At 27.7% G+C, this 26,536-nt stretch overlaps 1 protein-coding gene and 1 non-coding gene across 2 annotated transcripts; one reads left to right on the top strand and one right to left on the bottom strand.

The window, feature by feature from the left end:
• Positions 1-296: 296 nt before the first annotated feature.
• Positions 297-369, top strand: TRNAR-CCG (transfer RNA arginine (anticodon CCG)). The gene has a single exon. It is a non-coding gene; the product is annotated as a tRNA-Arg (tRNA).
• Positions 370-4,215: 3,846 nt separating this feature from the next.
• On the bottom strand, positions 4,216-26,536 carry LOC107443363 (proliferation-associated protein 2G4). Its single transcript, XM_016057212.5, has 14 exons — positions 26,427-26,536; positions 21,889-22,017; positions 20,985-21,090; positions 19,692-19,761; positions 19,511-19,603; positions 18,152-18,215; positions 17,860-17,938; positions 15,535-15,613; positions 15,368-15,446; positions 13,082-13,133; positions 10,816-10,910; positions 9,223-9,350; positions 8,259-8,409; positions 4,216-4,615 (listed from the first exon to the last, which is right to left on the bottom strand). The coding sequence occupies exons 1-13, from the start codon at positions 26,512-26,514 to the stop codon at positions 8,263-8,265; spliced, it is 1,209 nt and encodes a 402-aa protein (XP_015912698.1). The 5' UTR covers positions 26,515-26,536; the 3' UTR covers positions 4,216-4,615; positions 8,259-8,262.

Genomic DNA, 26,536 nt, shown 5'->3' with positions numbered 1-26,536 from the left:
GGCTCTCCCTTACAAACAAATGAAATAAACTGTGTTTTTAAGTTCCACCTTTGAAAATTTGATTTCCGGAAACTTCTGTGATCAATGATTTTTTTAAACGTCTGGACCTTCAATCTCCGGAACACTGTTAGCGAAAAATCAGGATTTTTTCCGGATTCAGCTCTAATAAAAAAAGGTAAGAAATTAAATAGTTTATATTTATTATTGATTTCTTTTCGTACAAAAATAAATTTACCAAAATTAAAAATGATGTACAAACTAGGTTTAAAAATTTTTAAATGATGATCCTGGATGGTGCTCCTGTGGCCTAATGGATAAGGCGTTGGCCTCCGGAGCCAAAGACTGTGGGTTCAAGTCCCACCAGGGGCGATAATATTTTACCTTCAAATTATGAGTACTTTTCAGCCTTACTTTCATCTAATGCGAGACGCATTCATTAAAAATAGCGAAAATTGTTTGGAAATCACGATAAAATAAATAACTAATTTATAAGGGATTATAAAATCAAAAGCAATACACAGATAACAATACGGAAATTACCATTGCAAAAATTTTTTTGGTTGTAGGTTCAAATAACTTTTTGAAATAAATTTGTAATTTTCATACGACTAATATAAATAAAAATTTATTAAAATATTGAAAATATCGTTATTGAGATAAATTAAATTATTCTAAGCCGAAGTTAATTCTTTACTTTTTCTTTCAATCATTTTAAAAAGAAAATTTAATTTTTGCTTAAATTATATGAATGAATTACTCTTATTAAAACATATAATTTTAATAATCATAATAAAAATATATTTTTTCATCATACTGCTATGGCGCCATCTGTTTTCTCAAAATGTATTTAAAAAGATCATATTAATAGGATATTTCGTATTTTGTTGACTTGTCAGATGATAACGTATTAGCGATCTATCCAAATCAAATCGAAATTTTTCTCATGAAGCTAAAATCTTTAAATTCAACAAGTTCAAGAAATAAGGAAAAATAGAGCAAGCAAATTTACCTCATCTAAGCTTCTTTAAATTGACGACTTCTCATTCAAAGAATTTTTTTTTTAACCATTATACTTTATTGGATAATTTTGATTATGAAGAAATTTTTGATTTAGTAAGAAATAAAATAAAAAAGCTAAAATCACTTTTCAAAAAAAAATAAATTAAAAGCAATTGTACTAGTACAGTTAAATATTGCTTCAGATTTCAGCCGTGCAAAAGAAAAATCCACGTAAGCGGTAAAAAATTCAAAGTTGAGATTTTTATATCGTTATTACTCTTGTATAAGCTACTTATTGCAAAAAAAAAAAAAAAAAACTAGTATCAGTTTTTGAAAATTCTATTTTAGCGTTGATTGCATTAACAATAGAAAAAAAATAGTCGTCTAGCCACTTTTTTCAAAATCTATAGTAAAGCACTTACGGTATTTTTTCAATTACTCAAATTTGCATATAAATTTTGCATACGCCCAAAATTTGCATATATTAACAAGCAGGGTATCTGCTACATTTTAGATTTTCAAATCCATGACTTTTCAAGAATAATTCCAAGAATTTTTCATCACTTACCGAATGTAACTATTTTCTCCACAAAAATGCAACAATAAATTTAAAAAAGCATTATAATAACATTTATTGAAATGATAGCTGTAACCAAAACTTTGCATCTTCATATTTATTGATTTTAAACTTAAAAAACAGAGTAAAGAAAGAGTTAAAGCAATAAAATAGCTGGAAAAAAAAATACACACACACAAATACGGCCAGATATATGTAGTTATTTAAAGCTGTTTTATTTATTCTTTAAAGTAAGTGTAATATAAAAAGCCTAAACTAGAATTTTAAACGGATAAAATCAAAAATAAATAAAAAAAATTCTGAAATCACAGAAGTTTAGATGATAATTCGCTCTAGAAATGATGCTCTTTCTTTCATTTTTTGAAAGAACACCATAATTTTATATAAAACACGATAAAAAAACAAAACATTTTATATTTTAATAAAATATGACTGTGAGTGGGGATTTTGTTACTAATTCAGATATTCGAACACTGAAATTGCGGGAGGCGACTTAACATGATTTAAAAAAAAATAGTTAAAATCATGACTAATTTTATTCAATATCGAAATCCATGATTTTCCAGGTGCGCAAATACCCTGATCATATTTGTTAACAAAATTTTGGGATTATTTTTAATTTTAGAACTTATCCACCTATTACGAAATTCCAAAACACCTTGTTGTCTTATAAAAACAATAATTAACTTAAAAAACATTAACATTTCTTTTTTTAAAAAATATATTTAGTCCAGCATCAATGATTCCATTTAACGGGTTAAAAAATTATTCACTATAATGATATTTACCACTCATTAACTTGATGAATTGCTTCATTATAATTAATGCGTTTGAAAGCATGCCATACAATATTTTCTGTGGTTGACGATCTAACGTTTGTCAACATCCCATTTTGGTAATCAAAATAAAAATTAAGATAAACTAATTGAAATTCTATTTTCAACAGCACTTAATGGCATCACTTTAACCCTTTATGGGTACGTAAAACAAACCTAAAATGGGACAGAAAAGTTCCTATAATTTTTTAAAGGGCTCATATGATTATAATTTCTTTTAAAAGATATGTATGAATTTGTTACGTAGAATCCCAACAGGAATAAAATTTTTTCTTAAAAAAAAACAAAACATTTTATACTATATTTTTGTTAAACAGCAGTTATAGAACTGCTGTTTAACAAAAATATAGTATAAAATGTTTTTTTTTTCCAGATATTAGATTTTTCTTATATTTATTCAATACTTAAATCTAAGGAAACTGATTTAACAAAAAATAACTATAAATAGAAAGCAAGGAACCTTTTTCAAGAAATAATTGCACCAGTTATAGCAACCATCTTGGAACTTAATTATAATAAATTCTAAAATGGATCATAATTTAGTTTGACTTATTATTAAATATTTTTTACTCTTTTGTTAAATTTCAGTAGCGTCTGAAAAAGCCTTACATCATCTGTCAGATAGCCATTTAACTCTTGATGTCATTTTCTGAACTATTTTAAGTGCAATCGATTAATGTAAAAACATTTGTTTTCATTCCACTTGCCTAAAAATCACTAGTTTCTTTGCACTTGCAAAAAAAAAAAATCAGTCTTCTTTAAAACGTTTTATACCTATTATATCCTTAATTTTTAGAAAGATCAAATTTTTCATCCAAGTAAAGGGGATAAATAAAGTAGGAATAATTTTCCAGATATAAAGAAGCTAATATATATCTTTATTGGTTTGCTAGTGATTCAACAGCGATGAAATTAACAAGAGAAATAAAATTTTATTTTGCTATTAGGGAAATTTTTTTTGGCAATGTTTAGTTTGTCCTCATCATCAGCAAAAATTCGAGAAATTTTTCAGTTCGTTTTCAAAGAGTGGAAAAGGAATACTGAAATCGAGAATATCTTGCAAAATATAGCAGATGAGAGCGCAAGAATCCTTCGAACCAAATTCAGCTCAGTATTAGCACACGCGAATTAGCAAGTATTTCTTCAAACATGTAAAATGACTAGCGCTTTAATACGATAAGTCAAAATGAATTTTGAAAATGTAGAAAAGGACAATATGAAAACCACTTTTCGCGTAACTCGGAGGCGAAAATAGACATGTTAAAGAGAAAAATCTCATTTCGGAAAAAGAGGAAATTAAGCACTTTTTTAAGACACCGAATGAAATAAGCACTTAAGAGCTTTAAAAAACAAAAACAAGCACTTTTAAGCATTACGCTACCCGTATAAGATTATTAATGAATTTAAAAAGGGTTAAAATAAACAGAAAAATTTTAAAACAAAATAAAAGTTTTAAACTGATTACTATTGTATAAACGAAGATCACTTAATGTATTAGCAATACTTAAGCAAGCAATAAATACAGTAAAAATTCGGTTTCAATAGGGTAGAAAACTAGCAGCTATGTAAAAATAATATTTTTTGGAAAAAATTATAAACAAAACAACTTTTACATATTCCTTTTTTTCTTTAATTCGAGAATGAATATCGTACATTATTTTGAAAAATTTACATAATTTTGACGTTTTCAACCCTTCAATAGTTACTGGAGAATAATAACAGTTAATAAAATATAGGAATATATAAGAAAACTTATACTGTGTCTTGTGAAATAGTGTTTGAGTATAAAGAATGACAATAAAAGAAAAAAAAAAGGGATTTCATTTATTACATGCAAACATTGCTCCTAAATACAATTGGCACCAACTACATATGATTTGATTCTCACTATAAGACTGCTGTTGGTTTATCACTTAGTTTGACAAAGAAAAAAATAATAATTACAAAAAGGGGAAAAAATTTTAAACAGTCTCTGCCTATAAGTATGAATATTGATGACACCTTTCATTTTTTTTTAAAAACAATATAAAAATACCATCCATGGGATTATGAAATGCATTTAAAACTCATTCATAGTCTCAGAATGGATACAAAAAGTATGGCTACAAATTGCTTTTGTACAAAGCTAAACAATGTCATGAAAGTTGGTGCCACTCTTGAATCCAGGAACTTGAACAAGCTCGACCCCTTTCCCAGTTCACACCTGAAAGAAAAAAAAAGAAGGAAATATTAAGATAACATACAGGTTAATTTTAATGCTAGAATGACCATAGCGATAATTCGGACCGCAAATCAGCTTTGAGAGTCGCTAAGTCCTAAAATAATTGCATCCAGAATATGGCAAAATACAGTTTGTCAATTTTAATTATGATAAGTTCTGAATTCTTTTAAAAGTGCATTACTATTCACAAGTTTTTCAATTGACCTCTATTTTGAGCTCTGCAACAAACTGAGATTACCATGTCTTTCTACACATAAACTAATTGTTTGCCCCTGCTCCAAGTTTTCTGAAACTACAAGCGAAAAGCACTGTCAATGTTCTTTCTGATGAGACAAAACAAAAGTTTTTTTTTTCATTTTTAAAATTTCCAATGGCAACGCATATTACATTTGTAAAAACGAACCAATGTGAAACAATGAGCAAACAATTACAAATATTGACGGAAGTCATTGAAGCCTCAGATGTTCTCTAGATCTCCAATACAGGGCGGTCTCGGGAGTCGTCAGAACCGGATTATACCTTTCGTAGGCCCTAGGCATAGCCGTTTTTGGGCCCTCCCCTCTTTTCAAAATATATGCTAAAATTTTCTTGCATACTTTTTTTTTTTTTTTTACATTTTTATTAATATGGATTTTAATTTACAAATTTGTTTATCGAACTTTATCTGCAATACCGACATACTGCCGATATTGCAGTTGATATCGATAATACCATTATGATTAGTTCGATCGATAACTATGTAGATGAATTTTTATTATTTTCAAATTTGTATGAACATAAATCTGCACAAGAAATGTTGAAGTCACATTGCATTAAGAATATATTTGTCGATTCTTGGATCAAATGCAGAAGGAGAAAGATCTTTCTCCAGATTAAAATTGATAAAAAAATTATTTGCGTTCAACAATGAATCAAGATAGTTTGGCATGGCTCGCACTTATGTCTATTGAATACAACATTTTGCGTTGTTTGGAATTCAACAGCATAATACAAGATTTCGTTGAATCTAAAAATCGCAAAAAAGTAATATATTAGATCATAAGATTCTGCAAAATAATTTATTACCGAAAAATATAATATTTTTGTTTGTATCTTCATAATTTCGTGCAAAATACACTTGTTGCTAAATTATTTTTGTCAACAAATTTTTTTCTCCCAAGTTTTACGTAGGCCCTAGGCATGTGTTTATAGGTTAATCCGGCCCTGGTCAGAGCCACGAAGTGCTATGCATCAACGCAGACGAGATCTTTTCCAGGGCTAAAGAGAATAGAAGGGCTGGTTCACTAATTTGAAGTATCTCTCGCCGCGCCGATCCTCCGACGTCACTCTAGTGACGTCACTTTGGCTCAAAGCTCGCACTTTTACTTCAAGAACGGAGCGTTTGGCCATAGGTGAAAGCCCTTATATAGCGAGACGGAAAAGAGAAAAACCTGGTACGTAAAACATTTCATTCCAGCATTTTTTTCGAAAAAAATGAAATATCTGTAACTATCAAGATTTCTTTTATAATTCTGGCATATATATAAAATTGTTCTTTTCCAAGATAAAGTAGATATTCTTGAAAAATTTAAAAAAAAAAAGAATAAGTACTCCATCCCAAAACTAACTATAACTGAAATGGTTTTACTACCAGCCTTTCCTCTTTTCCGTCTCGCTTTCACCCCTGCGTTTGGCCTTACTAGCTCTAACTAATATTGGATCATTTCTTTTTGCGAGATATTCTAAGACATTTGTTATTTCCTATAATGACTTTCCTCAGTTTTTGCAGTGAATTTACAAGAATTTAAAACTATTATCGAAATGCCAGTTTGCGCGATTGCAAAAATTCTGATACAAAAACAAAAGGAAAATGTATAATTTTTCGCGTGTTCCCTAAAGTAAATGAACAACTATGTAAAAAATGGATTCCGAAATGACACAGTTAATATAAAACAGCAATACGTTTATTCTGTCGTTAAGAACTTTTATAAAAATTCATTATCTAAATAGAAACCGCCTCGTTACTTCATAAAGAAAGGCAGGTGAAAAGAATTAAAAAATGGATAAAGTCAAAGAAAATTAAAATGTAAATAAAAAGTATAAATAAAATATATACATAGTTGAAATTCTCCTAATTTCATAACATATTTTTTAATGTAGTTATTCTAAATATTTATGATTTTTTAAAAAAATTATATTCTCTTCAATTTAAATATCTATAAATTATATCATCGTAAATTTAAATGTCTATAAACAATTGTAAAATTTCTAATGTCATTATGAACCTAAATTATTATTTTGTTTCAGTAATTAGCGTTTAAGGTCGATGTTTCCTAATGATTAAGTAAGAACAAATTGCCATTAACGACATATTTTAAAGTCAGGGATTCTAAATTTAACTTAACTTATCGTTATAAAAGAATATGTAGATAAAAAAAGTGTCGATATATGCCTTCATTTTTCTTAATAGTTAAAGTTAAAACTGAACTTTTTAAAATAAAGTATTTATCGTGTCATTTTCACCAACTAGCAAAACATTTTTATAAGTTTAAAATGGTATTTTTTTAAATATAATAACCAAGAAAGTTTTTTTTAAACTATGCTTATGAACGGAAATAATGTGTTAATTACGTAAAGTTTGAAGGCTAATAACCAGAAAAAGTCTAACTTATTTTTACAAAGAGAAAGATGCAAAGTTATCATATCTTTGCGAGCGATCTCCGAGATCTGTGGACACAGTGACGTCATGAGAAGGGAAATCGTAGCTTCAGCTCTAAGAGCGGAGTGAACTAGCCCTTCTATTCTCTGTAGCCCTGGATCTATTCAGAGTTTCTCTCAGATCGCATAATGAACCAAGAGGGGAGTCGAAAATACTAATTGTACGGAGATGTTCAATCTGGCAGTCATGTTCTGTAACCAGCTGAAACAATGCCACTGCCTCATGTCTTGGGCAATCGGGTATATTAGCAAGATCTTCACAACTCCAGGTCTTGGATTTAATCCTATCTTGTATTTGTGTTTTGAATTTCGACTTCAAAGCTTGTTTCCAGAAGAGTTTTTTGAGTGAAAAGACAGCCCAGAGTAATTTGCTTGCTGTAGAAGAGTACCCTTTCGTGCGAGAAGATCAGCTTAATGGTTCCCATAAATGCCGCAATGTCCAGGGATTCATTGAAACTTGATGCGTTTGTTTTCATGACTAATGTGATGAATTAACTGCTGGCACTGCATGACCTCAACAGATGTAGGAGCCCCACAAAAAAGTTTGTCATATCTAAAACTTTTAAGTGGAAAATACCAACAAATTTTGGTAAGTAACTTATTTCAAATCATGTGCTACTTTCTACATTCGTATGAAATTATTTTACGATGTTATAATTTTTCCTGAAAAAAAGTTTTTTCCCCCTATATATATATTAAAAATACAGAATAATGTTAAAATTATTAAAAATAACCTTTTAGGTAGTTAAAAAATGTCAGTCGTTCTAACGTCAAGAGAGAAATTTTAAATAGAACTGAATATTGCCATATACTAAGATTGAATATACATATCAGAAATATTGTTTTATGTTTTACAATTTATTTAATTTTTAACACTTTTCTAACATTTTATTTTCTATTTAAAACATTAAACAAGAAAAAACTTTACCTTTTCATTCTTGTACTTTTACAGTATCTACAGCTGCAGGTTTTACATCATTCACTTTCCCATCCTTTTCAACAGAATTTGCGACGGCTTTTTCAGCTTTCTTTTTCTTCTTTTTCTGTGACTTAGGAGCTACCGATCGATTTAAAAGCATCTGCAAGCAAAAAATTATGATGATTGAAGTAAGGGAGCAAGGGCATTTAAAAACAATTAAGAAACCTTAGATTGAATTTCTCATTGTAAAGAAAATTTTAGTCATGAATGTATACTAATAGATGGATGAAGATATGAAGAATACATATCATTTAGATCACATCGCAAGTTCTCAGGAATTTTAATTTGAAAGGAATAGTGGAATCATTGTTGATTTTCAATCAACAAACTATCAATTTAACTATAGAGAGATGTCATATATTTAAAAAGTTTGCTAGATATAAATTTTTGAAAATGTATTTCGATAAAGCAATATAACATTTATGACACAGTTAATGTTTTTTATTTTATTTAAGGAAGCATTTTTAAGACTTTAGTTAAATTAATCTTAATCAACATGTTTATTTCAGCTAAATCAGGGTGCGTAGCCAAATCTTGCAACCAAAAATAAAAAAATCTTTTTAAGTACTTTCTAAGCACTAATAGTAGTTGGCAGCTATAGGAAATGGACAATTTCAAATATTAGTCAAACAAATTAAAATGCTAAAAAAAAAAAAACACTGGCATTCAATAAAGCTTAGCAACATGGATGAATTTTTAGCACAACTTAATGGTGATTGATAATTTTGTTCACAAAAAATAAACTAGATCCAAACATGATAAAATGTGGATTTACATCTGTATCTGACAACTTGTCAGATGAAACTAATTTAGAACTAAAACAATTGTAAAACTCTTAAAAAAAAAAGAAAAAGAAGCTATTCTAAAGTGTTAGTTTTTCCTTATAATTAATACACAATACAAAGCAACTTACTTTCAGTGAATCGTCTTCTACTTCATGAGTAGTTTCATAAATATCTAAATCTATTGGACCAGAAGTAATTTTGTGAGATCCCGAAGGCATAAGTAACACCGTGAACTTAAACTGTGCAACATATTCAGCTAACAAAATAACAATACAATATATTAGCTCTTTTGCATTAACAACAAATAATACAAATACTATTATTATTTCTGCACTTTCCAATTCTTTAATTTGTGATTGCTGTACAAAGAAAGGAATCTTAACTCAAAATTTAAAATAGCCAATCCCATTAAAATGCAGCTCTTAATAATTTTAACAACGTAAGTTTAACTGCATAGCTGTCGAATCTATAATTAGAAAAACTCTTTTATGCCTGACTTTTTTAAGTTAAAAGGAAAATAAAGTAATCAACTCAATAAATATAAACTCATCTGGCGGTTTCTGAAGTACTTTGTTGTCATGTAGAAGCAAGATTTTTAAAATTTTAGGGTAATATAAAACTTTGGGTAAGCTAAAAACAAGTTATACCATAGTTAATAACATAACAGATTAGTATTCGTAACATATTAAGAGTAGAAGAGTATTTAATACATAAAACAAATAATTTATATACCATTATAAACTATCAACAATTTAAATTTATAATAATAATGGAAAAAAAAGAGAAAAAATTAGCCGTCTCTCCAAAAAAAAACCCTTCACTTGATAAAGCCAAATGAATTTCTTTTGATATTATTAAATTTCAAATAACCAACTTACATGTAAGTTACAGAGAAAAAAATGCTTTTTTTTTTTACAGTTTCAAAAAGATTTAATTATGATTCTTTTTTTTATTTTTAAACTGATCAGATCCTTTTGATGTTAAATTTTGAGCAAGTCATTTTCACCATATTATAGTTTTTATTCAGACTTTATGCTCCCTATTTTATTAGGCCAGATAGTTCCTCATTCTTCAATTCATTGCCTTTCTGACATTTGCACAACCTTGTAGAGAAACAACAGTCATCCCTACTAAAAAAAACAGAGCAATTGTATTTTGCAGATTTGGTTTAAATTGATTGGAGGAATTGCTAACTTGCAATAGGCATAGATGCCAACTTGGTTCGGACAGCAGATAAAAAAGTTCGAACAGTACTTTTTTGATGTTTGATTCTTGGTTCAGTAAATTCGATTTAGAGGGTTTTTAATCAGCACTACTTCTGAATGATTTTTAATTCCACCAATATCTGATCAAATGCTTGCGCCCAATGATATTAATGAAAACAACGAAGATAAGCAAAAATTATAGGAGGACATACTCAGATCAAGAATTTCAAAGCACAATTGAAGATAAGCAAAAATTATCAGGGGACTTAATCAGATCAAGAGTTTCACAGCATAAAAATGAAACATTTGTAAACTTAAACTAAAAAACAATTTTGAAAAAGTATTGAGAGGGATATTGTTAAAATTGTATCTAAAAACGAAAAGCACGTAAAGCATTCTTTAAAAGTTCATTGATGTGTCAATTGTTAAAATTATATCTAAAAACGAAAAGCATTTTTTAAAAGTTCATCAATGTGTCGGCACCATAATTTGATAAAACTTTTAAAATTTTCTTACCATCTTTTTCATATAATACAGTAAATGGTTCCACAAGTTTATGATTTACACACTCTACAACACCCATCCTTGCCTTTTTCTCATCTTCAAATGATCTGAAAAGAATTTCCATTTAAAAATAAGCATACAAAGCATACACTGTGGAACCTCTCAGGAGCGACCACTCTTCGTTCCAAAGTAAATTGGTCGATGAAGGTTGGTCATTCTTAGAGAATACCTCCATTGACTTCAAAATTGTTATTAAAGGTAAAAGATTTTTCACAAATGATTTCAATTTAATACAGTTCGTGGTGCTGAAACGCCATTTCTGTTGGTCTTATGAAAAGACAGACCGATGATTGAAATATAGCATCCATAAAAATGATCCCAACTGATATAATCGCAGGTAAAAACAAATGTACCAGTTATGAGTAATGAAGCTATTTTAAGTAAATAAATTTTTTGTTTTGTTTAAGAGGTATGTTTGACATGCTTGTTTTTAGTGCACTCGAGGTATCGTCAAAAAGAGCTCTATAAATAAAACTGAACTCATTTCATCTCAATTTTATGAGCAATAAGATTGTTAAGTTGGTTTGATAATTTTTAAATAAAATAATCAAGAAACTAGTCAGAACCTTCAACACCATATTTTTTAAAATTATTTTGGCTGACCAGTTCATATTGCAGTCAGGGAGCTGACCAGAAGTTGGAAATGTCTTGGGTTCGAATTTCACCGTTCTCCTCGTCTCTGTACTATCTGTCTTTGTCAGTGTGGGAGCAACGACCACTTAATATGATGCCCCTGAAGGAGTGGTCAACAAATCTACCTTTCTGATAACCGAATGACAAATTTCAATAACTGGGTAGGCATTAGAAAAAAATTGAATATCACTTAAAATATATCTTTAGAATTTTTAATATTAAAACTATATCATACGAACAGGATTGAAAGAAAGTAATAGCTCAAAATTATAATGCAGTACAGAACCCGTTATCCGGAAATCAGAAAACAGGAAAACCAAAAAACCGGAACGAAATTCGATATTTTCCCGCCATTTAAAAAGATGTTTTTTTTTCCTCATAAGATTTTACGATTTTTCTTTCCTTTTGGAAAGATGTTTACCTTACTATCATTTTGGAAATAATCATTAGTGTATTACTTCGTTTTTTCTTCTTTTAAAATGATTTCCAAATATTTTTTTCAGTTGGGTTTAACAATAAAAAAAAAAATGGCTCTTTGTAGTGATTCAGAAAACCGGAAAAATCAGTTATCCGGAATAGCAATGGTCCCGATCGTTCCGGATAATCGGTTCCCTACTGTACAATCTTTTTTCCACAAAATAAATCAAATAAAAATCTATATCATTACTTACAACAAAATATATTGTATTGCTCATTATCGCAAATTTAAGCTTATATGTTTTGTTTGCGAAACTGAAAAGCCAGTTTCAATTTTCTCCCCAGTTTCTGTGCTACAGTTCTATCATTCCTAATTGTATAGTTTTTTTTTCTGCTGAAATTCTAATAGATTTAATAAAGAATAATCCAAATTTGTATTTCTGACTATATATTGTTAGAAATAATTTTTACATATATTTCTTAAGTTCTAAGATTAGCAAATAGATTACTTTACACGAAACCACGAGTTTTGTACCGCTGTTTTTTTAAAATTAACTTCAGACGTGACAATTTTTCGATCATTTTTATTGCTTTATTTTTATTATAGTGCGATATTTTTACAGTGCAATTCCTATAAACTTCATGATTTTACTATCACTTTTTTTTCTAGTACAGTAAAAGATAGCCGGTAGCATAGAAAACTGATTTCCAACGTTAACACCTACGTTTAAGAAATTCGCCTGTTTCTCATTTGCTTTTTTTTAAATGACAGCATAATTTAAAGAGCAATTTTAATAAATGATATGCTTGCATTATAGCTTTTTTCTAAAATTACGGCATTGTGAAAAAGCTCGATGACTGAAGATTTTCAGTTTTAAATTTTTAATATTGAGTTAAAGATATATTTTTCTTTTCAGTGGAAATAATCATTCGATAAATTTACAATTTAATCTTATTTGATGAATGCTTAGCAAGGGGTCTGTTTTTTTAAATTTGAAATAATTATAGACACATTCTGAGTATGAGTCTGCTTAACTAATGCTTCAGTGGTTTTTTATCGTTTCGTCTACTATTTTTTCTTTCTCCAAATTTCGACGTTTTTAATATGTTAATCATGATTGCTTACAAGGATTAATGGAGGAAAAATTAATGTCATAAATAAACATACCTTACAGTGAATGGCATATTTCCAAATTTCTTTTCAACCTCACTAAAGAAAGCTGAAAGAAAATTAGAAGAATTAAAATAAATAATATACAAATACAGAGAAAATATTTTTAAACTAGTCAAGAAGATATTTTGAGAAGAATGCCAATAATATCTTTATATTAGAGAAGTTCAGTAAAAATATTACTGAAATTAAGTTACTCCTGAGTTAGCCGAACAAAAACAAAAAGTAATTAATAATTTAGATCTGCATAAAAATTCTATTAAGCATTGATTTTCTTTTAAGGTTCAATATTTTTGCATACCTGCCAACATGGGAGAAACATATATATAAAAAAAGCGGAGATTTTACTACCGACATTTTTTTAGGCTACGAGTAAAGTTTTGATATATCATGCATAATCATTTAAGTCAAGAAATTCAAAATATAAGCACTTACATTTAATAAAGTGAAAAATATGTATATAAATCTAAATCAAAAGATTTTTTTAAAATCATTATCTATAATTACTTAAACTATAAACACTCAACATACTGCAGTACTGGCAATAGCACCCTCTGTTGAGGAATAGAGAAGTATTTTTGCCACCAGCGAATATTTTTTTATAAAAAATTTCTTTAACAAATATGGAGAAACTATACAGGTAAACAGGAGACTTGGTAGGTATGTTTCTGTTTCTTGCTGTAAAGTTGATATTATTCACGCAGGTCAAAACTTGAAGAAAACAGATAATTTTAATTATTCCTCATCAAGAAACAATATTTTTTCAATTTCAAAGCATATGCTAAACAAAAATTTGATATTACAAAATGGAGATAATGATATTTAAAGAAGGGTTTTAGTGCATTTGGATATTGCAACAATTTTGTACTTGCAGATTATAATATTATGTATACTGGTGAACATTTTGGGCTTTGTTCACACATTGAAATAATATAAAAATTTCAGGAAAAAAGTAGACTCTTGCTAATCTGTAAACATCCAACTTTCTTTTCATTAGATGATTGTGAATTTTTTTCCCACACATAAAGCTGAAACATACATACACACTCTAAAGTAATACAAGAAAAACCACAAGTCTTCTAATGTACAGCACAAATAAAAAAGGACCAACCTGAACAACTTTTGAACTAATGATCGGATCTTCACGTTCTAGAACTCAATCTTATTGGTTCGAGGAGGTGACCTCAAATATGCTAAATTAATAAGCAAAGACCGTATTTTAAGTTACAAAATCAGACACAAAAACGTGCTATCTCTAAATAAACATACCTTGTCTTTAGTTGACAGATTTGGATTTCTGACCCCCACAATAAATATTGTGAAATTTGGGAAATATGGTCCCGATAGTTGGGTTAGGAGAGCGCGCCAAAGTTTGGAGCCATTAATGTTAAATTTTATTTTTAGTGTATTTTGAAACTCAAAAACTTTGTAAGCGAATTGAAAACACACGATTATAAAATTCATTTATCAAAGACAGACACTAAAACATACTTTCTCTGAATAAAGATACCCTTTTTCCCTTAATGAACTGCAACCTAAAGATTAGACCAATAAAGGTTAATTATATTTTTTTGCATATTTTGCCACATTTCGAAAACTTTTGCAAACACTTTTAAAATTCGTTAGTCCAAAGATAATTCCATGCAAAAAAATAAATTATAGTAAATATATTTTTAAATTTTATTTAATAATAGTTGAAAAAATTTTGCATTGCAAAGTGAATAATTTTTTAGATCAATTTAACATATCTAATATTACATGACAAAATACAAAATTAAGCTTTAAATTAAATTTTCACTCAGCTGAAGAATTTCTGAGAAATTGAATTTTAGAAAAGAAATTTAATTTAATTGAATTTTAGAAGATTTACACACAAAAACCCAAATCTGTTGAGGGAAAAAAAAGTCATGTTTATTGTTTTTGTGCCTGATTTCATAACTTAAAATATTGCCTGCACATATTAATTAGCACATTTGAGGTCACTTCTTCCAGCCATTAAGAATAAGTACCAGAACGTAAAAATCGATCATTAGATCAAAAGTTATCCAGGGTGTTTTTTTTTATTTGGTGCACTGTATCAAAAAAACTATTAACAACAATTTCAAACACCCTAAAAAGCATAACAATTTGCTGTATTTGATGATCAGGAAATTAACAAAAACAAATAATTTACAGACACACAGACAATACATAAACAGCCTTTAATATAAAAACAATTCAAGAGATATAAATGTAGAATCAATTTTTTTAAAGAACAAAAAAGAAAGAAAAAAAAATTCTTACCCCGAGAGGCTTTCATTTTAAGTTGATAAACTTCATCAGTTTTTTTAAAAACAGTCGTCCTAGTATCCATTTCTCGACCCTAATTAAAAAAAGTGAGCATTTAAATTTTTTTTTTTTAAACGTCTTATTATTGTTCATGCCATAAAAGTATCGATGATAAACTTTACCTTTCCTTCTCCTGTGCTTACAAGAACATCTACAGCATAGACCTCATGTAACTCAAACTCACATTTTTCATGTTCTTTCCTGAAAAGAATAGTTAAAATCTTTAAATTTTGGAAGCAGTAAGAAATAGATATAAACTTCTAGAACAAAGTTAATAAATGAGAATACTGTAACTTCTGTGAACATACATACAACCAGTACAATCTATTGCCAAATACGAATTTCAGTTTAATTTTAAAGAAACACGTAGAAGATTTTTCTAAAAATCCTAATTAAGAATATATAATTAGTAACAGCCATAACTGCTCAATAATAAAATGTACTATAATAAGTAATAAAAAGTACTGTGTCATCATAATGAAGTACCGGGGTTCATTCCATAATGGCTGTCACAACAATGACACTTGGTTTTAAAATAGTGGACTCTCATCTCCCAGCCAATAAATGGCTGTTGTAAAACTGGTGTACGGCATAAGTAAAGATTATGTTATAAATAAAAAAGACACATTTTTGTCCTTACTTTATTAATACCAAGAGAATTTTTTAGCATCATTTTCAACAAAGCAAATTTCAAAAAAATCTAGCAACAGACAAATAAGCAGTATTGATTATTTTATACCATAAAAAATAATAATAAATAAATTCCTTGAGAACAAAATATTACAAAAGTATAAGTTTCATAAAAATTAAGATAACAAAGGGAGATTTAAAAAAAAAAAAAAGATGAGACAATAACATGATTCTGAGCATTTTTTAATTACAAGATTTACAGAAATGCTAAAGTCAGACCTGTTAACCACAGAAATTTAAATAGCTTGGGACTTTTCATAGTGACCACGTCATAGTGAAATAAGCAAAATAACAAGTGTATATATACTTTAAAAGTAAATTCTTCCACTCTTTAAATTAATAAGTTATTTTTTATTTATAAAAATTAAAAAATAATAAATTACTTTATTTTTCAAAACACAGTTTGAGTGATCGACCTAGCTTTTTTTTTTAAAAACACACCAAAATTTTTCAAGTTTGTTTTGACTAAGAAGAAACTTAAGTCCGGATTTGTGAGATATGGCTAAGTATTTTAGAACAGGTTTTCATGCCTGTGAGAAATGGTTAATATTGCCAACTTAACTTTGCCAACACACTGTAAGTATTACTTTTCCTGCTACTGACTACATATTATGTGTCTCAACGAGGTAACAGACTGAGACTTTGTTCCTATTGGTTACAAACAGTTGGATACAACAGATTTCATGAATATTTAATAAAATGCATGTAAAAACATGAAAAGAGGAAGAATAATTTTTGAATAAACTTGCACAAATTACCAAGAAAGAAAAGTATAACCAAACAGTCTATTTAAATTCTTCTATGGCACACTGTCTATATTTAAATATGAAATAACAATCTTAATAAATGCACAGAAAATCAACCATTATTAGTATTTTTGAGATCAAAAATATTTCACTTTATTATGAAATTTTTGTTCGGTATCTTGTATATTTCATTAACAGTTAGGGATAGCAAATATATCATAAAGGCTGAGTTTAACTCATCGATATTCAATACATCTTAAGAACAAATAATAATAAAACAGATTATTTAATATCTGTCTAACATTATTTATTCTGTATCTGAAGAAAAAAAAGTTTCTGTCTGCAATTTTAAAAACATATATTACTTTTTGGTTATATAATTAGGATGTCAAATCAACTATCAAAATATTCATTAAATGCAGGAAAGAGAGGAAAAGACAATGAATTGCAACAGATTTATCTAATTATGTAAATTACATATCAAGATAATATAAAAGGCAGAATGAAGTTTAAATATAACAATATAATTTAGTAAGGGTTGTGGAACTCCTATTAAATAATGCCACAGGAAAAATTTCTGTCAATTTTTCAACAATTTATGATAAAGATAAATTTGCATATTTTCTATGAAATAAGACAACAAAGTAGTACAATAAAAGACCCAAATTTAAAATTAAAAAAATACAGATGTAATGTTAGATCAATGAAGTTAAAAAATATTTATTTCATATCTCTTTTAATATAACACAGTTGAGCAAGCTTTTTGGCTATAGAAGCAGAAAAACAAATATATGTGCTATAAAAAACTGGTTACAGAAAACTTGACAAAATGATACAACAAAGAACTCAAAAATTGGAAAGAACATTGATACTGAGTGTAAAATAGCATTTAAGTAAGATCCAGATTTCTGACAAATAATGGTTCAACATCAAGTTATTAGCATTACTGCTATTTTACAGTTAAATTAACAAGGCTATCAAAAATCAATAAACAGAAAGGAAATTCCTAACCTTTGAGCTTCTGTGGGGTTTTGAATAATTGATTTTTCGCCATCTATCCTAAATTGTTTTAATTGATGTGAAAGCATGCCTGGAAAATATAAATTAAACATCAAGCAAGAACAAAAATTTCAAATGCAACATTACATAAAACAAATATTTATATTATATAATAATAACTTTGTTAGAAATATGCCACTTAAATCAATTTTTTAAATTTAAGAAATCTAAAAAACAGTATAAATTTAAAATGCTCAACTACATTAAAAAAATACTATTAATTTGAATACACAGAATAACATACCTTCAACTGGTTTACACTTATACGATTCAGCAACTTTTTGAATAGTGTCCGTAACAGAATTATTCTGAAAGGAAATTAACAAAGCAAGAATATTACTATATGGAGAAATATAAACTTTCACACTTTTTAACTGGAGGCATAAACTTAATTGTTCGATTATGCCTATTTTTATGCAAAAAAACATACAAGACAACACATGCTAGATTTAACGGTTTAAAAGAAAGAATTAATGTAATCATTACAAAATAAATTTTTTAGGGGAAAAAAAACTTTTTTTTTATGTTCTTTAAACCTAAATTAATCTATGTTCCCTAGACTTTATAGGTATTTTTATTAACTTCCCAGACATTTCCAAATTGATAATATTTCCTAACTTTTCCTTATTCTGAGGCAATCCAAAGTTTAAACCACAGAAAATGTATTAATTCCTTAAAAGAAATTAGCATTGTATTAATGTATTTCTACAACCTTTAATATTCTTAACATTTGATTTTGTAACTTATACAAGACCTAACCATGACTGTCCTCTGATGGGTAGTCCAATATAGTTCAGAGCATGGAAATTGTAATGATAGATATTTTCTTTATCCTTTCAGTGAAGATAAAGACCAGTTTATTATGCAAGAAATCTGCCATGACGAGACACTAAAGATAGCACTTGTAGTTCTTGCAAACTTTATAAACCGGTTTTTATTTTCAAAATTTATTTTTGACTAAAGAACTAGAACATAAAGAAACGAAAGTCAGATAAATTGGAAGTCTAGAAGCTAAGAAAATTTTGACATAAACTTTAAAAATAATTTCGAGATAATGAGACCTGATGCTGTACGTAAAACTAAGCAGTGCAACTTGCCAATTTTTAATAAATTGACTTGCAATAATCTTAAATAACTAAACAAACTAGGTAAAAAAAAAAAAAGTAAGTTTACAAAAAATAAAGTTACAAAGTTTACATAACTCTGAAATTGGTCTCTTTAATGCACCGTTTAACCGGAAAGCAACACTACTGCATCACATGTTGTTCACCAACAATGTTCTAGAGAGTGAATTCTAACAATGATGATCGTAATTTATGTCTGTGAAAAGAGATCAGTCATTGTTTGCATTTGCTTCATGCGTTGTTTCAAGGTAAATAATGCATTTATAATAGCCTGGAATTATATATCTATAAATATCCATTTTATTTTCTAGCAACAAATCTACAAATAATTCAATAAAATTATAAATTAACAATTATAGAAAAACAAGCTTTAAGAGCACATTAACACTTATTGGAAAAAAAAAAAAAAAAAACGATAAAAAGGAAGAATAACGAGGAGCATGATTTTATGATACTGAAAACAAGAAAAACTTTCTTACATCACCACCAGGCTTCACTAGCCTTAAAGCAGCTTCAGCTGCATAATAAGCAGCATGTAGTACATCAGCTTTTCTTCCAGTCACTTTATTGTCCTAAAATATAAATAAAATAATTAATATACATAAATTAACTATAATTAAATCCATAGATGTTAGCATATGAATTTAAGAATTAACGTACCTTTGAGGCTCCGACGACAATAGTGTGCGCAACAACAGCAATAAAACCATCAATATGAGCACCCAAATCTCTGAAATTACACAAATTGAATAATATTTACACATAAAAAAAGGAACATTATTGAACTACTAAAAATGTTAATAATGAGATATTTATGAATTAAATTTTTTAGTAGTTGTACTTATAGCTAATACCTATAAAATTTTTTGTTTTGCTGAATAAAGAACAAACTACTACCAAATATAATCAAGCACAGTATTGTAAGTGAGGAAAAAATGGTTGAAAACTCAATTAAGACTATTTTGTAGACAGGTAAATTATAAACAAATGTTTGTTTTTAAATGCTGCTTCATTGGATGGAATGCATCAAAAATATTAATATTTAATATGAAAATTTATGCATTATAACTAACTGATCAATGGGACAAAAAATATTGCCGTTTTAAAAATGTTAATATAATTAATGCAATAATAATAACAAACTTTAAACAAGAGAAGCTAAATTGGTTACGGCATTTATATTTTATTTTTACTGAATCTTCATGGGTTTTATATTAGCATATCTGTTTGATTTGAGAAATGTGAAATTAAAGATTTAACAGGGTTCGAAAGTTTGTTAATGTTTTCGTTATACAATATTTCCTTTTCTCTTGTAAATAAGTTCATTTTAAAATAATTTTATTTGTATTCTACTGTCTGTGTAAACTTAAATTGAATGATTGATGATCACTGACATTAAATATCCACATCTGTAACTTGATTCTTTTAATTTGTGGGGAGTAGAATGAATTTGTTATCTGCTTTCAAAATTTTAGTGGATAGAAGGTTTTAAACATCCAGACAAACAAAACTATGATTTTAATCTTCTGAAATTTTTTTTTTTTTTTTTTTTTTTTTTTTTTACTAAAGTTTGATCTTACAAATCAACAATAAATTTTATTGGAGGCAGGTTTCAAGCATGCTTTGATATTGTAATGATATCCTTTTCTTGCAGATTTGATTTTAAAAACCAGCTGAGTTTATAATTTAGTGTTTCTATTAGTGGCAGCAGTAGCATCAATAGTAAAGATATCACTAGCAAAAAAAAAAAAAAAAAAAAAAAAACTAAGTTTTAGACCTATAATTTTATGTGTGGTTTTTTCCAACTTTCTTAAAATTATAACAAATAAAAATAAATGAAATAAGGATATGGATGACAAAGAAAGGCACCAAAGGAGATAAATAAAAACTTAAACCACATATCTTAATTAGCAAATTTTCAAAAACAAATTTATAAGAATTATTGATGCTTACAATTTAACCATATCTCCATCAGCTAATATATAATCAGGTTCACTCTTCAGAGGTGAAAAATGGCATATACAATTATTCACGGAAACACATGTGGGGAAAGCAATTCCTGAAAGGACAAAAAGAAAAAAAAATGAATTAAAGAAATAAAAAATACAACATAGGAAGTAAACTAAACTATTTTGATTACTTGTTTAAAATGATTTTCAGCAATGTTCTAAACACACTTAAAACAAGTAAGAGAGAATAAAATGCAGTATTTTAGATACAACTATAAATTTTACGATCACTAGTAAAAAGAAAATAAATAAGCCTTTGGTAAACGGTTAGTTAATGACAACATATCAAATATTTCAGAGATAGGAAATCTTAGAGATTTTATATTCACCAGCAAAATATACAAAAACTATCATACACTATTAATTATAAATTTAAATTGACAGCAATATTTTCATTTAATTTTTTATAACTGAAATGAAAGAAATTTCTAGTTAATAAAGGATTCTTTTCCAACCTTTTTCTTTTTTTTTGCTACTTCAGGAAATTTTCAATAACATGCACAAAAACTGGGATAATTTCATTAAATGAAAAAGCCAGTAGAAGCTGGTAAAATCCATATGAGTTATATAGGAACAATTCAGCTTTAAATCTAGAAAATATATTTTCTCGGCAATTTCAATTTAATTAAAAAATAACAGATGTAAACAATGTTTAGTAGAAGATACCATTAAGTGACATTTTCAAAAACTATTTTCCAAGATAAAGGACATGTTATGGTCACCATAAAACATTGCTGTCTTCTTTGTTTAAATTCATTCAACTGTTCTTAAACCAATATATTACAAATAGTTATATAATTATTCATTGAGTAGGAGGCACAAGTAAAAGAGTTATTCAATTTATTAACCTTTTTTCATTTCTTTCTCCTTCTTGAAAACTTTCCCAGTTTCTTCAATAAGCAATTGATCTCCAGCTTCGCAGATTGAAATAACACTGGCACCGGGGTGACATTTTTCTATTAATAGGTTTAACACTCCTAAAAAAGAAAGTGCACAATTTTAATACAAACCAATTGATTTTTAAATTTTTTTTTTTCTCCTTTCATGAATACCTAGGCTCCACACCAGTAAGACAGGACAGGTAATGTTCACAAATGCCACTAAAATCATACACAAGGGACACAAATTTGTAGTCATGAAATTTTGCAATTTACAAAAGAGTATTTGAACTGAATTTCACGCACTTAATGAACCTAATTAGTTTTAGGGCATTTTATAGATGGCAAATAATTTTTGATGTGATAATAAAAATTTTTTGATATAACAAGAATTATGTAATTGTAAGTTCGATTTTCCTAAAGTTTGTCTAGCATATAAATTTTTTGACCTCTAAATGAATACCTAGGTGGTCCTATTGGACCACTAAATTTTCACTGCTGGTGTGAACCCTACGAATACCCATATAATATAACAAAGTTTCAATATTCTATCAAAAACATAATTAAAAATATTTTGCTAAGCATATTTAATATGCATTTATTATTGTTACTTTCAATGGAAGTTGTAAAAAAAAAGTAAATCTACGGATTTAACAGTAATAAGTTCATGTAATAGCAACTGAAAAATAAACTAAATGTATTTCTAAATAAGACCTTTTAAGGTTAATTATTTCTTGTAATTTAATTAGCTGGGAAAAAACTAAAACTTCAATTCATGGGAAAATATTTTGGGAATAAAACTGAGGTTAATTATTTTTATAAATTTCATATAAAAATCAGAATAAAAGACATTTAAAAAATAGTACAATAAAAAGCTTTACAAGAAATATGTATTAAAATTCTCTTCTGAAAATTTAATTGAGCAAAAATGTATTTATTTTGAAAATTTGTAATGAATCGAATCTGTATCAAATTTAAAATATCAACTCCCTTGTAACAAGTTTGCAATATCCATCCTCGTATCTGCTTCAAAATAGCGAATCCAAAACAATTGAATACAGATCAAGTAGATAGAAACTAGTCCATGTCAATACATAATAGAAACTGACCAGAGTTCATACATGATCAAGGTAGTACTTGCTTTTTTCGATATTGATAATTACTTAGCCCAAAATTATTCAATTCCAAAATAAATACAAGATTGTTATACATAGGATTACTTAAGATTTAAAAATAATTTTACTACTTAATAGAGTTATTTTTTCGTTACTTTAATACTTCATAAATGTTGTATTCATTTAAAGTACTAAGTACTTCAAATACTTAGTATAAAATATCAGAAACTAAATTGGAAATATTGATGATCTAGGAATGATCATTTCAGGGCTTTAATTACACATTTAGGTAAATAACTGAGAAATTGGTTTATGCAAATAAAATTTATTTAGTTTATCAAATTTTTAATTTATTTAATTATAAAATTTTAATTATTAGAACAGGATATATTTGAGAGAAGATGGCTAACTTCACAAACATAATAACCATGAATAAAAGATAAAAAAATTACAAAGTAAATTTTACAAGTATTATAATTTAACTTATAAAAAGAAACAATAGAAGATTTTATATTTAATTAATCACCAGACAAGAATTAAATTTCTATGACTTAAAGTTAAAAATAAAAAAAAAAATTAAAAGGATTTCATACCATTAATAAAATGTTTAATACCACTTAAGCACATAAATAAAAAATATAATAAATATATAGATAACTGTATATCTTTTAGCTAATTGAAAGTTTTATTACATAACATAAAATGTTACTTAACATTATATTTTGTGAATAAAAAGTTTTACTGCACATTTTTATCTATTCTTGTATTCTGCACAAATGCAGCTTTATAAATGAATATCTGTTTTATTTAATGGGACAGTTTATATGTAATCAAATTTTTTCACAATTAGACCAGGGGTTCTAGATTACATCTAGATAAAAAAAAAAAAAAAAAAAAAAAAAAAAGAGAATTTTTTTTTTTTTTTTTTAAAAAGATAGAAAACACACACACACACACAAAAAAAAAAAGTGTATAGAAAACTATTTTTATATCAAATGTTAGTTTTTTAAAAAAATTTATCCTGAATTTTAATTTTGTTTTTAGTTAAATGTAGAGTTTACTTTTAAACTACTAATCTTGTATTGCAACAACGAACAGTTTACAGGTTAAACCTAATGAAATAGAATGTATTATAATAACAAATGCTATAAAAATTACAAATGTTTCAGGGGTCAGTTTAGAAGAAATTTGGGTAACGGACCCTTCACAAAATATCTCTTCATAAAAACGGACCCTTCACATATTTTAACTTAAAAACAGACCCTTTACAAAATAATTTATCTTCATCATTGTTTTGTTAATCAAATAAACCCTTCCCAGGAAGGGGAGGGGGAAAGAAAGACGTTGAGTAGTATAGGCTAGATACCAAATATTTGTATGTAGCATCTCTATTTCAGAAGCAGCAAATGCTGTTAATTTTTTAAAATTAAATTTTTTTAAAACTATAATTTTACAGTGTTGAGCATAATCTTGTATGTCTTTACAATTTAATTTAAAAGCTCCTTGAAAAAGTTTTTTGCAATAACAGGACCCTAGTTGAAAGAATGCAACTTAATGTTTATTTTATATTCACAAATTACAAGCAATTTTTTCACAATTTTACAAAAACGGACCCTTTTTCAAAATGTCTGGACAGACCCCTTTGCTTGCTAGAACACTTAGATAACATGTACCCAACGAATGTACGCACCCAAAAGGTTACATTATGTTTACAATTATTATCTCATTACAAATTAAGCTATAAATTACTGCTTAATTTGTGCAAGCTATTACTGCTTAGTGTAGTAAATAAATCAATAAATATATAACTTAATGTCTAATTACAGGGTTCTCCAAATCAGAAAACTGTGCAGGGGTCTGTCTAGGTTTTTCTGAGAGGTACCTATTTTGTGAAAATCTAGACACAATTTGTGAAAAATTAAAAATTATATTAAAACAGCAACACAAAAATATGGATTTATCGTTTCTTAAGGGATACAAAAATAAAATTTTCAGAAAAAGTATTTTGTGAAACTACCGTTTTTCCTAAAGTTGAATTTGTGAAGGTACCGCTAAACGGTAGTAAATTCGGCCTGGACAGACTCCTGCTGTGTGAGAACTAGTTTTGTTTGTTAATAATAAACTTAGTCTCTCTGTTTAAGTAACACGAATGCTCTACTTTACAGAGCTCATAGAAGTAGATAAATTTAAAGATTTAACTCAGAAGCCTTTAGAGGCAACTTTCAAGTTATATCAAGAACTTGGAGATATTTCTGTACTGTGATCTGTTGTGGCAACTACAGTCGCCAAATAGATTTTAAGCTTGCAAATTAAAAAAAAAAAAAAAAAACATATCAGGGGTCTGTCTAGGTTTTTTTGTGAGGTACCTATTTCGTGAAAATTTAGACACATGTGAAAATTAAAAATTATATTAAAAAAATCAACACAAAATGTGGTAAAAATATGGATTTATCATTTCTTATGGGATACAATAATAAAATTTTAAGAAAAAGTATTTTGTGAAACTACCGTTTTTCCCAAAGCTGAATTTGTGAAGGTACCGCAAAACGGTAGTAAATTTGGCCTGGACAAACCCCTGAATATAAATGTTTGCCTAGAGTTGGTTATGAGTGATAATTTTCCAGTTGGTCCCTTTTTGTGATGTTTATTATTTTATAATTACTCCTGGGCCACAGTCCAGAAGTCGCAAGACTTCTGCCATACATTTTGAAAATTCTTGCTATTTGTTTAAGAACTTATGAAGTTTAATCAGTTCAAATATTCTGAAGTGGCTTGACTTTCTAATGCTCATAACCACAATTAAAGGTATATTAGAAAGGTAATCTTCAATGACAGCTTTTTATAGTGCATCATGTTGAGAGTTTTTATTAAGATTGAAATTCAAAAGAATGAAACTAAACAGTAGTTTTTAAAGTCGTATCATATTACAGCTTAGGATAAGTCACAACCTGAAGTGTTAAAGGTAATAAGCCTGAGATTAACCCGGTTGTAATTTAATCAGTTGTAATTAATCCTATTTCACTATATCTATAAAAATGTGAATTATGAAATGATGCAAATTAACTAACAAGGACATAGGAAAATATGAAATCTTTATTCGTTTGAAATTTTCAATATGCTAAGATTTAAACTTAGATAATAAAGATAAGCTCATAATATATAACTGTAGGAATAAATATCTCTTTATTATGTATTTCACTAAATATAATTCTTTGTATTTTTTAAATACTACAAGAAAACCAGAAAACTATGAGATGTATTTTATATATATTTTTAGCTAATAAAACACATGGTCTCCCACAAGAGCCAGATGCTCCAGTATCTAGTTGGTCCCGATAGATCTGACCAAAAATGTTTAATGGATCAATTAAGATACTTTTTAATTATACGTACTATTAACCATTTCTGCGGCCATTTTATACTTGGTAACAACCAAGTCTTGAGCGATAGTTGGCTCTCCGGTCTCATCTTTGTCCGCCATTTTCAAGTTTTCAACACGATTC

Source organism: Parasteatoda tepidariorum, chromosome 6 (assembly GCF_982258835.1).
Source record: "Parasteatoda tepidariorum strain Cologne lab strain chromosome 6, Ptep-v5.0, whole genome shotgun sequence".
Taxonomy (NCBI): domain Eukaryota; kingdom Metazoa; phylum Arthropoda; class Arachnida; order Araneae; family Theridiidae; genus Parasteatoda; species Parasteatoda tepidariorum.
This window is presented reverse-complemented; position numbering and strand designations above follow the sequence as displayed.